At 35.3% G+C, this 17,094-nt stretch overlaps 1 protein-coding gene across 4 annotated transcripts; it reads right to left on the reverse strand.

Annotated features, from left to right (window-relative positions):
- Nucleotides 1–5,147: 5,147 nt before the first annotated feature.
- Nucleotides 5,148–15,751, reverse strand: LOC122024325 (actin-related protein 6-like). 4 transcript variants are annotated; one of them, XM_042582933.1, is made up of 8 exons: nt 14,934–15,750; nt 9,109–9,328; nt 8,974–9,037; nt 7,063–7,147; nt 6,900–6,950; nt 5,800–5,862; nt 5,594–5,723; nt 5,148–5,502 (listed from the first exon to the last, which is right to left on the reverse strand). In XM_042582933.1, exons 1-7 carry the CDS (start codon nt 15,626–15,628, stop codon nt 5,594–5,596), a joined length of 1,308 nt encoding a protein of 435 aa, XP_042438867.1. In that variant the 5' UTR covers nt 15,629–15,750; the 3' UTR covers nt 5,148–5,502. The 4 variants fall into 4 exon arrangements, with proteins under 4 accessions (XP_042438867.1, XP_042438866.1, XP_042438868.1 ...); XM_042582932.1 differs by having other exon boundaries at nt 5,579–5,723; XM_042582934.1 differs by lacking the exons at nt 5,148–5,502; nt 5,594–5,723; nt 5,800–5,862 and having other exon boundaries at nt 6,900–6,990; nt 14,934–15,751.
- Between the last annotated feature and the right edge of the window lie 1,343 nt (nt 15,752–17,094).

Raw genomic sequence — 17,094 nt, forward strand, 5'->3', positions numbered from 1 at the left:
AGATATGAGGATGACTTGGTTTTATGGAGTTAGTATTCTAGGTGGTTTCTACTATAATGTGTCTAGTGGAATTCTCCATGTGGCTCATTGTGGGTGGAACCATAGGAGATATAGAAAGGTTGCATAAAGATTATATCATCAAGTGGCATTCTCAAGATGCACTATGTAGTCAACACATGTATGCAGTCGTGTGGCATATGATAGCGCAACGATACTCTTAAAGTGTAATGGTGTTGTATTTGTTTGTTTGTTTATGTTGTGCTTACATACTAGATATGAAGAAATACATGAACACCCCACGCAAACTAATTAATGAAAATTTATTTGGCCTTGCACGAGTGAAAGGGAAGATAAAAAATAATGTATTTGCTAGTTAAGGAGTTATTTGTTGGCACAGTCATGCCCAATTAATTGACTTCGACCTTGGATTTTGATCTTCGAGCAAAAATTTTAAGTTAAGTCTTGCATTGTAGTTTGATGTGTGTGTTTGATTGTGTAGAAACTTATAAAAACACATATGGATCTTACAAAAATAATATACTCAATGGCTAAGAGATGTGTAGAAATCAAAGAATAAAATAGAATAGAATATCTAAAGTATCACGAGACAAAAAAAACATTCAAATAATGTTGAAGTGGCTCAAGAGCATGACTTGGTGTATCATGTTGATAGTTTGATGGCTTAAAGTCCAGATTAAAAAAGAAGTTATATTTATAAAAATTGAATTTAAAAAATTTAAATTCAGAAATTCATAAAAATAATAATAAATTTTTTAAAAAACTTAAAGTTTAAGGATATAAATAATTTAAAACCTACTTAATTAGAAAAATATTTTACCAATTAATCATCTCTATAGATTTTTATATAATTTTTGAGTTATCAAACAAAATAATCAATGTTATCAAATGACAATCATGAGTACTAAGCTGCCCCCGAGGTAATAGTGCAGCATGACGCCTTTTTAGGTTTTCAGACATCTAAAAATCGAGTCCAAGATTTGACAAATTAACGGATAAATTTTCCTTAATTAGCGATTGACATGAGAACATTGGGTTGATGGACCACCCACCTTGAGTGTTTTCTGATTTATCTTAATAGCCAGTGAAAAAATTCTGTAAAATCGGATTGATCATTTTTAAGATTATTCAACGTAAATTAAATATATGATGTCAATTAAAAATAAATTTTAACAAATCAGTACTACTCAATCCTTTCTAAATTCAAGTTCTTAAGTTGATAATATTAAGTTAATGAATAAGGTATCAAAATTATAAAAGAGAATATTTTTTTTATTAAAGAAGCGAATAAAAAGAAAAGTAGCTTTTGGTGAGTTTACATGACATTGGACGGATGGTGGTAGTATTCGTGTTTTGCATGACTTAGATGCTAAGGAATAAAGATAACATGATAGATTATGGGAGATTGATTAATGATTCCAATATCTAGATAGGATTTCGTAGGGAACTCATAGCTTCATCATTTAATATTTAATATTTGGGTTAGTATTAGGGAGAGTGTTAAGGTAACTGATCTATTTTTTAGTAGGCTATTTTTAATTTTTTTGTTCAAAGGAAATTTTTGTTCATTTCTTTAGTATTTTTAATGTTTAAAATACTTAATTATAGTGTTTCAAAGTTTAATATTATGAGTTTGAATGCATGTGGCTATGGCTAGTAGATGTAAAAGCAAAACTAAAACTTGCAAAAGGTAGTAACACAAACAAGAAAAAAAGCTATGGCAAAAGGCATCTTTTCATGTTAATTCTTGTGCGATAAGGCTATGAGAATATTATTTGTGCATGCTCGAATAACAGAGTTCTATTTCTTATTTTTCTTTCATTTATATAAAAATTAAATATTAATAATCTATGTAATATAATTGTATATTAATGTACATTATATAATATATTATTACTAAGAAAGTAATTATGCTAGCACTAATAATCTTGTACACAAAAGGTTTATATTTACTTTGCAAGTTGTCTTCTCAGTGATGTGATAATTGAGACATAAGGTATTGTCATATGAGATCTTGGGGTTGAAACTTGGAACGTTCGAACATGCTCCCCCATACCTTGCTACTTGCACTAATGACTAGTAGTCATTCGTGATTTATCTCCTCCGTATTGACCTAGGGATGAGTTGGCGGGAGTACCGGGGGCGAGTGAATCGTCTTTTACCACATATTTACTTTGCAAGTTGGGGATCTACAAGGCCATTAGCTTGTGTCATATCCACATTCTCTGCAAGGTCTTATGCATTCCTCGTATCTCATAATCATAATATTCAACTAGTAAAGAAAATTTAAATGACCTCGACTCTCAGCTAAATATATGTAGGTAAATCATGAAGAATTTCACCCCGGAACAGAAATGCATACAGTAGTGAGGTAACCCATTGGAAATCGACCATAAACTTATATGTGACAATACTACTGCACGAACCATTTGTTCCAACCAGTGGGGGCTTGAAAGAACTTAATAATTGTAGCAAAAGGTGATTACGCTAACTCCAAATGTCCCTCATAGCCCGTCCCCAGATTATGTGAAGAAGGTAAATCACAGAATCATTTTATAGTCGATCGCTAAATGGCTAGGGGTAAGAAGAGTTTTTTCCCCGAGTACATGCACCTGCTGAGAATTGATCTCTTACCCTATTATAATAAGTCTGACACCCTCTAACTAACTGTGTACCCTGTGGGAACTTGAATGACCTTAATAATGATTATAGGCAACTCTTAGTCTAAATTATCATCCATATTGATCTCCTTTTATGTACCATTTACATGGATTTATTTCCATCTAGTCATTCAACCAAAGTCTATATTTTTTTTATAATTCAAGTATTTTGTACTTATGTTCTAATGAATTTTAGAGACGACCAATTCATCCCCACAGAAATTTCTCATCAATCATCAGAGTAAATCAAGAAGCACACATAAATCATGACGGACGACATCATAAATTTTTCAAACTCCTCATGTGTAATGTGTCCTAGGTGATATTTACCATGACCTCGTGGGCAACCAAAGTTTATACTTGTTGTCATACATAGAATCCATCGCCAAACTTCATGGCTCCAAGATATTTATCGAAATCAATATCTAGTATCATTTCCTCGTAAGTCCTAAGTTTGTCATCTTCAAGAAGGAGCATATTTATAGAAAAGATTCTAAAACACATATAGATGGATCAACCCACTTGAAAAATTCCACATGCCTTCTGGCTCATGCTCTTGATCTATAATCTATCATGAAAACCATTATAGGAATACACGTAAGACAAGAGTGTACTAACTCTTTGCCAAGCAGCAAACCTCACTTCCGCGAATGGCTCCAATCCTTCATGTCTAGTCCTTTGATTGTAGACCAAAGAAACATAAATCTATTGTTCGTTCTTCTACAGCAAAAGGTACAAATAATTACTTGCAGTCGATGGGCACGAACAATGCGAGGCACAACCATAGTTCCTACAACATGTTTTTGTTGGTTATCCAAATGGGTAAGGGTATACTAATTTGTCTTTCAAAAATATCATTTGCAGCATAATGCAATTTTGTTGCCATATGTGTTTAGAATGCTGCAAGGCATCATTTTGCACCAAAGAAAGGTTTAGTTTTACCCATGTAAATTAGGGTTTAAACATCAACCATGATTTATGCTACATCAAAGAGGGGTTTGCACTTTTCTCACCGGTAAAGATTTTTCACATCGATGGACTTGAAAGTGTGGAGAAGGTGTGCGGTGAACTAGGATTACCAATTTGTTATCTTTGACGGAAGATGGATGGTTGGAGAAGATGCATCTTGTCCCTTCGACTAGGAATTCAAGGGGGCAGGCATCTTGGTCAACCTGCAAGTTTGATCCGCCTGTCCTGTATAAGAAACAACCAGCTGGATTTTGAAAGAAACTGCCAAAGAATTTTCAGCAATTTTGATATTCCTTTAACCTTAATAAGTAGGAAAAACTAAGCCTCAATATTCGTTGGAAATAAAATAAATTTTACAAAAAAAATTATGATTTTTAAAACTGAAAGATATATCCATTGAAATCCATTGGAATAAGACCTTTGGATATAACTAAAAAAATAAATCCATAAAAATTTATGCACAGAATAGATAATATCATACTATTATAAAAATATGTGAATTCTTTTAGTTATAACAAATAGTATCAAATCTATAGCCCTGATTGAGCTATGATATCAAATCCAAACAAGTCAAGGGTGATCGAATACTTAACAAAAATCCTGATGAGTGAACTCTCAATAGTGAAAAATTCAAACAAGTCAATAGTAACCGGATGCTTGAGGGAAGATCTGGAGTAATTTGATAGTGATCAGATGTTTGAGGGGAGACTCAGACCATAAAAATAATGGTGATCCTTCATTTGAGAGAAAGGTCGATAGTGATCAAATGCTTAAAGGGTGACCTAGAGTAGGGAGGACTTGGACAATGAAAATGATGACAAACCTTCCTTTGAGGAGAAAATTATTTAGAATACAATTAAAGTTTCACATTAAAAATATATAGAAAAAATCATAGGTTTAAAAGATAGAAAAAATCATAGGTTTAAAAGATGGAAGATATCTTCATTGATATGTAACTTTTTAAATATATCCTAAAAATAAATTTATGAGCGCTTAAACTCAAAGTGGATAGTACCATATTATTATAAAGATATATAAATTTTTTTTTGACCCAAATAATATTCACAAGTTTAATGACATTTCAACGACTTATATCTACACTTACTTTCCCAAAGTTTTGCAACATACGATCCTCCCAAGCCATGATCTTAGAAAAACAAAGATTTCAAATGGGTTACCAAGAATTCCTTCGATGACGAGAATAATATGCTTTAGTCGCTAACCTTAAGCAAGTAAAGAGCCTTCACAATCTTTGCTAACTTTTAGGAAGAACGAGAAACAGTATGGATGAAAGATTCCCACACACCCACAAAAACATATGAAACTCATTGACAGATTGATTGGAGGTAAACCACTGATTATAGATACTTGACAATTAAAAAAAGGTCAAGGTCATAACAAGAAAAGAGTAAAGATACGAATTACAACGGCGATTTGAGGAAAATAAACCACATGATGGCATGAAAATTATTCTTAAAACATTCGACTTTTTCTCGTATGTATTGACTCTTTAGAATTTATATAATTTTACACTGATATCACTAGCTATTTACATGGGGAAAAGACAACACAAATACAACAGGCGAACATAAAGTGTCAATTAAAAAATTCCAGCATGCTTAACAACATATAGTCACTTGACTGAGTACAAAATTTTAATTCGACAGTTGATGGTTGAGTTTAAAACAATCGAATTTACCAGCAACAAGCAACTCGACACTGGCCAGCCTTTGGGCATAGTCCTTAAAATGAGATGCCAATGCTACAACCTTGATAAATGATGATGAAACGTTTGTCAGCCCAACTTCTTAAAGAGAGATTAACAATCTCACCAAAAAGAGCAGCTAATAAACGACTGCAAAGTGGAAAAATATCCTTCAGTACACTATTTCATCAAACAAATAGTGAACGCAGTGAAACCATAATATAACCTAAAACTAAAATACTCAGTGGAAAAAGCGGCGTCGACAACGAGTTGAACCAAGCTCTTCATAATCAGACTTGCTCACGCACATTGACTCAAAATCAGGGCTCGATGCTAACAGTGAACCACCTCTCCATATGCCTAGAATAGGACTGGATAAGGACCACAAATCATAAAGTTAGCATAGCACACAGTTTCACAGGGAACTCAACAAGGTAAAGGGCATACTCTTCTTGTGAAGTAATCTTCACTTGATAATCATCAGGAACGAGAGGTCGAAGCTCCATTTTTCTGAAAGAAGGAAAGAGTAGTCAGTAATTATGTGTCAAATTTGATTTACAAGTCAGCAGTGTGAGACATGATTCAAGGGCTTATTTGCTAATAATTACCATCTATGCCAAGACGGTACAGTATAACCAGTATCCTGTGCAGTCAAAATTGATAGACAAAAAGACGCAATAATAGAAAAGTTATGCAGCACTCAAACAAGTCATGTGAGAGTCCATGCATTTTTATGGCCAATTCCAGGTGGTAACTACTGAGAGTTGAAAGAATCACTGGCAAATAAACATGGAAAATTTCATTTGGTGTTTGCTAACATAGTCCTACTCATTTGTTGCATGATTTGTCATATTGTTTCCCATGGTTGAGATGTTCTAAATATCTCCTAAACTGATTATTCTTTTGTCATCCTAAACCCATGTTAAAACAAAATGAATGGTTTGAATGACCTCATCTTAAATGCAAATTGCTTTGTGACCCAAGAGTGGTAAAGCTGTATCTCAATGGACGATCTTGCAGGATTATATGCTTCAGCCAAGTGATATGGCAAGAGGAGAAATATGAAAGTAGAAAATTTTGTATTATTCGCTAGATGGATAGAACAATGAGATGGACTTCTATACAAGCTTTACAATCTAGTTGCACTGACAAATATAATAGACTATGAATTGAAAATAAAAGAAGAATAAAATACACTCTGACTAAGTAGAAAATTTCATTGTAATTCAGGTCTGATCCTATTCATTTGGTTAGACTAACTTGTTTAAAGTGGTTTGTTTCCATTTGTATCATTTTTCCCACCAAAAACTTGTTTCCTAACAAGTTGCAGTGAAATTGTCTTCAAGGTTGATTGACCAAAATAGAAAGTTGTGGCCTCTTTTATAAACTTTACAACACTGATTCATCTGGACTGAAGCAAAACAAAAATAAAAATGAATTATAGAGCAAATAGAAATACAATTAACTGTGAAAATTTTATTTCCACTATTAATTTTAAGGTCTTATTGTTTGCATCAGTTCAGCAAATACATAAGAAAAATTCTTACAATCTCTCTGCAAAACGAGGAAATAGTGTGCTTCCACCAGTCAGTAGAATGCTGCAACAGGACTCACAAAAAGGCAAAAACAACATACACCCTGTAAGATTTTGAGCTATCTTAGATAAACTAAGAAATAACCTTCACCTTGTGCGCAAGATATTAAGACTACCTTTCATAGAGTACAGGATGAAGAAGAGGATGACAAGAATTAACTGCTCGGACAATGCATTCAGCTAATCCTGCTTGGTTCATACCTTACAAGATTGAGAGAAGGAAAAAAAGTAAATTTCTGCATAATTTATTTTTACAAACTTCATCTGAAATCTTGTAGTTTCTGTACAAATTTCCAGATAATGAACTTAGCTATTCAATATGAAGGATATTGTAGAACAATGTAACTATTAACTATTCAAATTCAATGGAAGTATCAACTAAATAGAGCCCCAAAGCTCCTCCATGCAGGTCTCTGAGGTAATTTAGAATGTGGTGCTTATTAGAGGGAAGTAACATGAAGCATAATATTAACTACCTGAAACCACAAACTTAGACCTAGTTGCAACAAAACAACTGAAATGGAGCTGAGTCATCATTTAAAAAAACTTAGAAGGCTCATATGCTTCCCTAGAACAATTTATGAAACTAGTTTGAAATTTTTGCATGGAGAAAAATAACTCTTATAAGGCAATGCTTGAACAAGCTCACAAGAGTTAGTCTTACAATAAATCATCTGACCTTCCTTTGTGAAAGTAACATAGGACCAGTGTAACAGTGTATATATTATAGCCACCATTAAGGTAGTTCTCACATATGCCTGATACATGAAGATCTCAACTGAAGCTCTAGATTACTTAATCATCTAACATGTTCCTTCATTGGTATTTTTTTTATGGAAAAAATAAGAATTTGATATCATATAAAATATTGATTTTCTCAATTCACTTGGACTTCAGTTATAATTATATCTTTTTTTTTAAAGAATGATTTTCATTAGAAATGTTCTTGTTTGATATAGTTATACAGATCCATGTAGTTGACCTTTATTGAGAAGGTAATGCTCCCAGTATTCAGTTCATGAAAAAGAAAAGAGTTACAGTCAAAAGAGAACCAAAAGAGTAAAAAATCAACCAAAGTCACCTGCAAAGAAGTAGGCAAGCCACAAAGAGAATGCCAAGCATATAAAAAATAATTGAGCCAGAAATATTTTTCACAATCTGACACTTCCTTTCATTCTAGCAGTACAAGAGATGGAAAGATTTCTCCAATCTCATCCTTTGCTCCTGTTTCTGGCCAAGGAAACAGAGGGAAAGGACACTCAGAAAATCTTTCCCAAAGCACATTTCCTTGTGTTTTTCCACCCAAGGAAACACAGCTTCAGGAAGAGGAGTAAAATAAACCCAAGCAATTTTGCTGGTATATAATTTGCATAAACAGACGAATAAAAACCTTAATTATTCCTCCAGCTAGCCAATTTTTATAAGGTTTTTTATCTTCCTATAGAGGATTAGTTGTTCTAATTGTGAAACACTAATATAAACTAAGCTATTGATGTGGTAATTAATATTTTTTAACTTAAACACTAATTTGTCCTGTTTTGGTTGACAAGCAGAATGTTCTGGTGCAGACTGAACCAGTTGAACCTTGATTTGAATATACAAGAACATATTTGTTCTCTCTCTTTGTAATTGTAAAGACTGTACTACTGTATAACCTTGACACTTGCAAATCTGGAAACCTTATAAGATAAATGAAGCAGAGTCAGATATAAGAACCACATACCAAAGCGAAAGCTAAAATATAAATTAAAAGAGTTCATATCACCTCTTCAGAGATATTGAAGCATAAAAGATTGCTATCTTGCAAAAATACAATTAGACATCTGCATTATTACCCACTATTCTATTTCTCATGTTATTCCCAAGTATCCAGTAGAAAGGGCAAGACATACTACTAGCATATGAAAACACTTCTGACTTATCTAAATTGGAAAAAGGAACACAAGTAATTTTCATCTGTTCCTTCTTCTGAATGCATCTTATGTCAAATAAATTAAGGTGTTATTTGTAGCACAAGCTCTACCCACCTAAATCAGCAGGATGGAATAGCATCTCAGGCACAAGGAAGCGTTCATTTGTCAGGGTAAATTCCTTCACAGGAGAAAAACTATTAATATAGAAAATCTGGTTAAGTTCTAGATATAGGAATTATGATAAATTACATTTTGCAACAAATCAACTTTCATCCTCTGTTCTGGTTTTTCCAAATTGGAGGGTGAGAGTGTCAGCTCTTCCTTTTGTCCTGAAACTGTGGGCAATGTCTCATACGGCAGAGAAAGGTACCTCTGTGCTTCATCAAAGTCTTTGACATAGCCTTTAGTATGTTCAATACCATCAGGGAGAACATATGTGCACTTGAATGGGTTCTGTTTTCCACTTCTCCTGAAGAATCAATATAAACAAAATTCAGAAGAACAGTGCATGGAAGGACAACACCAACAACCAACCACACATTGTAAAAGAATTATTTATACAAGAGATTCCAATTAAGTCAAGGTTGACAAAATACTTGGTAGATAGAAAAGTGCAAAAGGTTTTAGTAGAGAAAAAAGTTCAAGAGCTCTTGGCAGACAGAGAAGTCCAAGAAGTATTGGCACAAATCCAAAGAGGTCCTGTTGATTGGCAGGTGATGCAGAAGTTTAAGAGGTTTAGGACACTTAAAAGGTCAAGTTGAAAAGAGCATGGCAGGTATTGTGGATGAAGACCTAAAGGCTCAAAGCCTCTAGGCAAATGGATAAAGACCTAAAGGTGAGGCTTCTTGGCAAATTGATGAAAGTCTGGAGGCGAGACTTAAAAGCAGATGGATGAAGACCTAGAAGCGAAGCTTCTAGGCAAGTGAACGAAGACCTTAAGGATACTTTAGGAAAGGGATGAAGAGTTGGAGGCAAGTGCTTTAGACAAGAAGACAAGTGAGTTTTGAGAGATTACAAGGGCCTATAATCTTGGATTTGCTTCTAGATAGAGATCTACCTGGTTGTGTACTCGATCAAGGAACAATTATTCTGGGTTGTAGCTGACGAAAAAGCTAGACCTTGAGTACACTCGTGATCCTCTAGCAGATCTAGTCATTTGAAGGCATGTTTCAGTTGACTGAACAATTGAGTCGACTGGATAGTTGAATGCAAGTGTTCTGCTCACAAACAAAAGGGTTCTACTTCAACTTGAATCAATTGAAAGTTCAGTTAACTAAAGTGACTTGAGTTGAGTAGGTAAATCGACTAATGAAAATAGGAAAATAGTTTGCTTGTCGTTTGAATTGAGTCAAGTGAAGATGTTTTGAGTTGACTTGTGAAAGTACATATCAAATGGATAAGTTTGAGTTGACTACAATGGAATTGAAGATCAACTGAACAGATATCCAATTAGAGATTAGTTGTTGGCAGATAAAGCTTTAGTGATCAACATAGTAGTCAAGTGGAGCACATTTAAACCGACTAAATTAGAGAGAATGGTTGTATAAAACTTATCCAAGTTTGATTTGAAGGTAAAAATAAAGGGGCTAAGGGGACCTCAAGAACAACACTACTACACCTTAGAATAATTATTCTCTTATATTTCTAACAACCCCCAAGTGCTCTTGTTGAACCCCAATTTCTTTATTCTTGTAAAAGAAAAAAAAATTGTACGAGATTTCTTCGCCTCTGAATTTTCAAGAGTGAGTCGCCTATCATTAGATTGTCGAGTAGGACAAGGGCGTCCAAACCACGTTAAATACTTTGTTTACATTGTCATTATTTTATTTATGTTGTACTAACTTTGTTTAAACCTGGTCTTACTAGAGTAGTCAATTTTTATAATTTTAAATTTTTAGCTTTCCACCTCCCTAATCATGTCACTAATTCTATCACTAGCTTTTAACTTAAATTAGCAATAGTGAAGACATTTGTAAATTGCAATTGTCTTTAATAAAGGAGTGCTGAGTGCATATTCTCCTATAGCACAAGTCTAGAGTTAGAGAAGAAATTTGAATGTTTTAACTTTAAATTAAAAAATGTTAACTACTTCATGGAACATGTTCTCTTTTGAATAAAAGGGTTATAATGGGAATGGTTGCAAATCTCATACCGTGTCAGGCGACACAATTAAACGTTCTGATGTAGTGTTGAAACTCAATACTACCTAGCACAAGTAATCTATATTGTGTAGTTATGTCATAATGATGAGTACCGTGTCATGTCGACATTCGACAACTTTTGACATACAACAATATGCATCAAGATGAACATTGGTTTTTTTAGCTTGTGTTCATAACAACACTATTAAAAATGTACCATTGTAAATGGAATACAAAATCCAAACTTAGGGATATGGTTGTTTTATCATTTTTTTTTTCTTCATCTCCTTCCCCTCCAATTGGCCATCGACACTATACATCTGAACATCGGCATGGTATCTGATACGAGTTGTATCGAGCGGGTTCCGGAGATGACGTAAAGATTCTGGTCAAGGTGATGTGGGGGTTAAGGTCGGAATAGGAAAGCAATCCCCATCTAATTCTGTGGATCACCTAGCTTTTGGGTCTCACTAAGGTGATTCTAGTGTAAAACACTCGAATGGGGTCGACTGGTTATAAACTTGGTCGGATATAAGAACCCTAGTACATTACTTTTAAAAATAAAAAATAAAACGACTGGCCGGGTAAAAACCGGACGGATATTAAGTTCTATGTGAACACCCAGCCGAGCAAAGGCCGAACAGCCCAGAGATACTTAATCTTATATGTCGCTTTCAATGTAAGGACGGTAGGATAGAGGTTGAGCGAATATAAGGTTTTCTCTGTACGCCCGACCGAGCAAAGACCAGGCAGGCTTAAGGACACTTAGCCTTCTAAAGCATTTAATAGGCGCGCGACCTGATAAAGGTCGAGCGAATATAAGACTTTCTGTGTGCGTCGGGCCGAGCAAAAACCGAGCAGTCTTAAGGACACTTAGCCTTCTAAAGCACTTAATAGGCGCGTGGCCGGATAAAGGCCGAGCGAATATAAGACTTTCTGTGTGTGCCCGGCTGAGCAAAGACCGGGCGGACTTAAGGACATTTAGCCTTCTAAAGCACTTAATAGGCGCACGGCCGGATAAAGGCCGAGTGAATATAAGACTTTCTCTGTACGCCTGGCCTAGCAAAGACCAGGCGAACTTAAGGATACTTAGCCTTCTAAAGCACTTAATAGGCGCGCGGCCAAATAAAGGTCAAACAAATATAAGACACTCTGTGAGCACTCGATCAGGCAAGGCTCGATCGGGGTTTAAAATACCTGATGATATATTACTCCTAAAAGGAAGTTCTAACATACATAATTTATCCTATGTTCTCTCAAAAGGATCTTTGGTACCCTGTACACTATATAAGTTTCTGAACAGATCTTTGCAGTATTTAATATATGACAGAACAAAGTGATATAATATGGCCGACCTTATATACCGACCGAGATATGCTCAGCAGACAACAATCGACAACACCATAACGACTTATGAGAACTTGTCAAGGAATATTTCTTTGAGGCTTTCTTCAAAGGTTATTATGTTTCTCATATTAATTGCAGCAGCATATTTTCTTGACTACCTCAGTAATGGTGCAGAGTATAAGCGATAAAAGAGGTACATATCTGGGTAGGAAAAAGATTCCTTGGATTATCATGAAACACACAGGTTGTACTTTCTTCCATCACCTAACAAACTCTAACAAACCGGGGACCACCTCATGATCGCGGACGTTATGTGAGGCGGTATAAAAAGGGGATCCTCTCCGCTGGCAAGGTACACGAACTCAAACATTCGCATCTGAACTTTACTTCCTCGCTAACACTTCCACTATTGTTCTTCATCCACTTCCGGGAGATTGTACTAACTTGAGCGTCGGAGGGTCTAGCTAGGGATCCCCACCCCGGTGTTAGGTCACTAACGCTTTGTTAGATCATCTGATTGTGCGCAGGATCGTTGAGGAGTTTCTTCAGATCTCAAGAAGTCTACTACCCTTCAACTAGCCGGAGCCAACACGCCATCTCGCAACCTTCAGATAGGATTAGTATCAAAACAATATTGTTTGAATCAAATACTGAAACTTCAATATGGTTCGAGATGTTGAACCTTATTAATGGGTATATTAAAGATGATGGGTATCCTTCAACAATAATCAAGATAGGTCACACATTTTATAATTTTCAAAATGAACACCAATGTGATTTTTTACGCTTGATAATATATAATAATTTATATAATATCATGTAAAATATCAAAATTTCATTATACATCAATTTAGGCATAAAATAGTAAGAACTAGTATTAATACTTTAATACTATGCAATAATTTATTGTTATAGCTCTACATTTAATACTTTACAACTCAATAATTACAAAATAATTAATAATTTAAAAAAAAATGTTTATTTCGATTTGTTTTATTTTTATCACAATTATTGTGTTCCTCATTCCTCCCCACTAATCAATAAGATTGTCAGAATGGTCTTTCATTTGACTAATCTAATTCTAATACTAATTTTATGAACTATGCAACACACAATCAGTGATAATATAGAGGGTACAATCATTTGGTACCAATATAAAACTTTTAAATGATATTAATAAAGATACCATTAATAGGATAAAAAGTGGACAATTAGCATCGGTAAAAACTTTTGCATCACATGAAATTGTCGTATAACCCCCTCAGTTAACTATGTTACGATATATCTTACTTTATGATTTAAAATCAAGATATTAAAACTTAAAAGGCAATTCTAAGCAGTAGGTAGTCAACCCACTACTTAGCGCCTAATCAGAAGGCATGTCCTAGGTGGGGGTCTAGGAAGTTTAGTTAAAATATTATGAAAATAAGAACATAGATTCAAGTTTACAATCATAAGGACGATAAAAGAATATTAAATAGATATAAAGCAATAGGTTACAAAAAAAAGTACATGTTGCTTATAAAGGATAAGATGAAAAAATGAAGAAAAGTATAGAGGTGTAGGACTACTAGAAAGAAATAAATTCTGGAGATAGATGTGTAGGATTACTAGGAGACAATAGAAAACATTAGATGTAATTTTGTTTGAAAATAAAACAAGTCAAAATAGGTTAAGGTGGTATTGATATGTTTAAGGACAAGTAATAAATTTCATAGGATGAATCATGTAAAAAAGAGCTGCTTAACCGATCAAACCAAGTCAAAATAACTTAACCTTTAATTTTAATGGTGTGATGAGATCTACTTAGTTGATCCAAATAATTGGGACAAATGACTTGTTTTTACTCTAGCACCACATTATCCAAATTTTTTAACATGTCGTAACTTCTTTTTGATGCACAAGCATGTTTCAGAAGTCATAAAATTTTAGTTGCAGGAACAGAATGCTCAAAAAAGTTCATACTTCATACATGCACTTCAGTAGATCAGAGTATCTACACATTGTAGGAAACAAATCCATATTTGAAATTCACTACTCGACAGCATCACCTATATAAAACCTATAGAACTAGTCTCATTCACCATTCAAATCTTTAGCTATATAGAAAAAGCAGGTCCAAACTGAGTAGTGGAAAACAAAAATAAAAGAAAGGCAACCCTAACCAAGAAGGGTACATATCAGAGTATCTTGTTTTGCAGGAATGCTTGTTGTTCATGTGCTAACTCATTGGTATCACGGGAAGAAAGCAAGTTGAATACCCTCTGGAATAACTACCTCCCAAAAATAAAAGAACAATTCAAAACTCTGAAAAACATTTTAAGATCATAGATGTGAGTTGAGGGCATAAGATTCATGTAGCTCACCCCAAGTAGGTGGGATTAAGGGGTTGCCCAAATGTTGTTGTCAGGATATAACGTTTCTATATTTTCCCATAGTTTAGATGGAAAGATAAATGTTCCATCAAAATTGATAAACCATTATGTTTTCAGCAAGAACATAATGGTTCAACACTACTGGCAAGGATATCCACGAAAAATAGGCGTTTTGATTGAATGACAAAGGGCAGCTCAATTGATAACTAACCTTGCAAGGCGGAGATCCCGTGACACATCGAGAGAGACGAAGCAGAGCTTCTCTTTGGCGTGGTCAATGATGAGGGTCTCATCCATGACGTTGACGGAGCGGTACGAGACTAACTCCTTGAGGTAGTTGGTGAGGACCTTGCCACCGAGGTCGAGGCGCTTGACCGCGTAGTTGAGCGTGAAGTTTTGGAGCACGGGGGCGGCGTGGGTGAAGGAGAAGCCGCAGTCGACCACGAGGCTGCATTGAGTCTGATGACAGTGGGAGTGGCCGCGACTCGCCTCGAAGAGGTGGACGAGGGAGGGGGAATCGGCGACGCAGAGTGAGCGGAAGCCGAAATCCTCGAACACGATCTCATCGGTGACGCGCTGGACAGAAGGAGGGTTGAAGAGAGGCTCCACCAGGAGGAGCGATGAATGGTTAGGGTCGACGCGAAGGAGGGTTCGGATCACTCTGTCCCACACCTCCCTCTGGAGCTCCGGATTGACGAGGTAGCCGCGATCGAAGGGCCGCCGGAGGGACACGGAAGTGACGTCGGTGTCGGCGGCGCGGAGTTCGTCCGCCACCAGCCATTTCTTGGAGGCAGGAGACTTTGCGACGCAGTTGGGGACGATGGCCACGGGATCCCTATCTCCGCCAAAACCCGCCTTGCACAGCCCCGCCCCATTGTCGATGACCACCACGCTCCCTTTGGACATCTGATGCGATCTCGTCCGCCACTTCCTAGCCTCCTTCTTCTATCTCTTCTCAGATCCGCCACCTCTCGCCGCCTACCCTCGCCGTCCCACGGAAGCACGAAAATAGAAGAAGAAGAGGGAGGCATAAATTGCCTCTGATTTTATTATTTAAAAATTTTTTATTAGTAGAAAAACATCTGTATAAATCTATTCAGTATTTGTCTATTGTGCGTGTAAATAATCGAGTACAACAAACCTTCGGGTAAAGTAGAGAAAAATAGGAATAAGAAATGAGAATGAGAATCATTAATTTCATTATTAATAGTTAGATTATAGGAATAAGAATATAAATAAAGGAATGAATTTTTGAAATTTGGTAATAACTCATTCCCATGTACCTCTCCTTCAATGAGTCATTACCCTATTTTCATCAATCAAAATATTCCCTTATTCCAAAAATACCCTTGACCTAAAACTAAAATTTTCTCCCTTAATATCAAATATCAAAATATATTTATTTATTTATTCTTTCATATCACTTCTCTTTCCTTGTTCTCTCTCATTATTTTATCACACACTTTTCCTCTCCTTAATCTATCTTATCACACTCTCTTTCCTTTTTTTTTCTCATTACACTTTCTCTCTCATCATATTTTCTCTCTCCTCAATCTCTTCTATCGTACTCTCTTCCTTCTTTTTTTCTCATCATACTTTCTCTCTCATCAATCTTTCTCATCACACTCTCTTTTCTCTTTTTTTCTCATCACATTTTTGCTCTCATCGTATTTTCTCTCTCCTCAATCTCTCTTGTCACTCCCTCTTTTTTTTTTCTCAACATACTTTCTCTCTCATCATACTTTCTCCCTCATCATACTTTCTCTCTCCTCAATCTCTCTCATCACATTCACTGGTCTCTTTTTTTTCTCATCACACTTTTTCTATCACCATACTTTCTCTCTCCTCAATTTCTCTCATCACAATCTCTCTCCTCATTTTTTTCTTATTACATTCTCTCTCTTCATCCTCTCCCATCGTACTTTCTCTCACATCATATTTTCTCTCTCATCTTCTCTCATCATGCTCTCTCCTATCACACTTTCTTTTCTCATTTTCTCTCATCACACTTTCTCTCTCTTCATTTTTTTCTCATCGCACTTTCTCTCTCGTCATACTTTCTCTCTCATCATTCTCTTTCATCATATTTTCCTTTCACATTCATCTTTCTCTCACATATAATTTTTTCTCTTATTTTCCTTTAAAGGTAAAAAATGATATTTTGATTTATTTCGATATAAAATATGCAACTAACCAAACATTGCTTTTAAGAGTGATATACATGCTCATACACATTCCCATTCCACAATACAATGATTCCCATTCCGATTCCTTTTCCTAGGAAAGAACCAAACACCCCCTTAATTTTGCATGCAGTCCTCAATCACAAAAATTTTTGTTTCCACTCCTTGCATATAAAGTATTACTTGTTT

This window comes from Zingiber officinale, chromosome 9B (assembly GCF_018446385.1).
Source record: "Zingiber officinale cultivar Zhangliang chromosome 9B, Zo_v1.1, whole genome shotgun sequence".
In the NCBI taxonomy this organism is placed as follows: domain Eukaryota; kingdom Viridiplantae; phylum Streptophyta; class Magnoliopsida; order Zingiberales; family Zingiberaceae; genus Zingiber; species Zingiber officinale.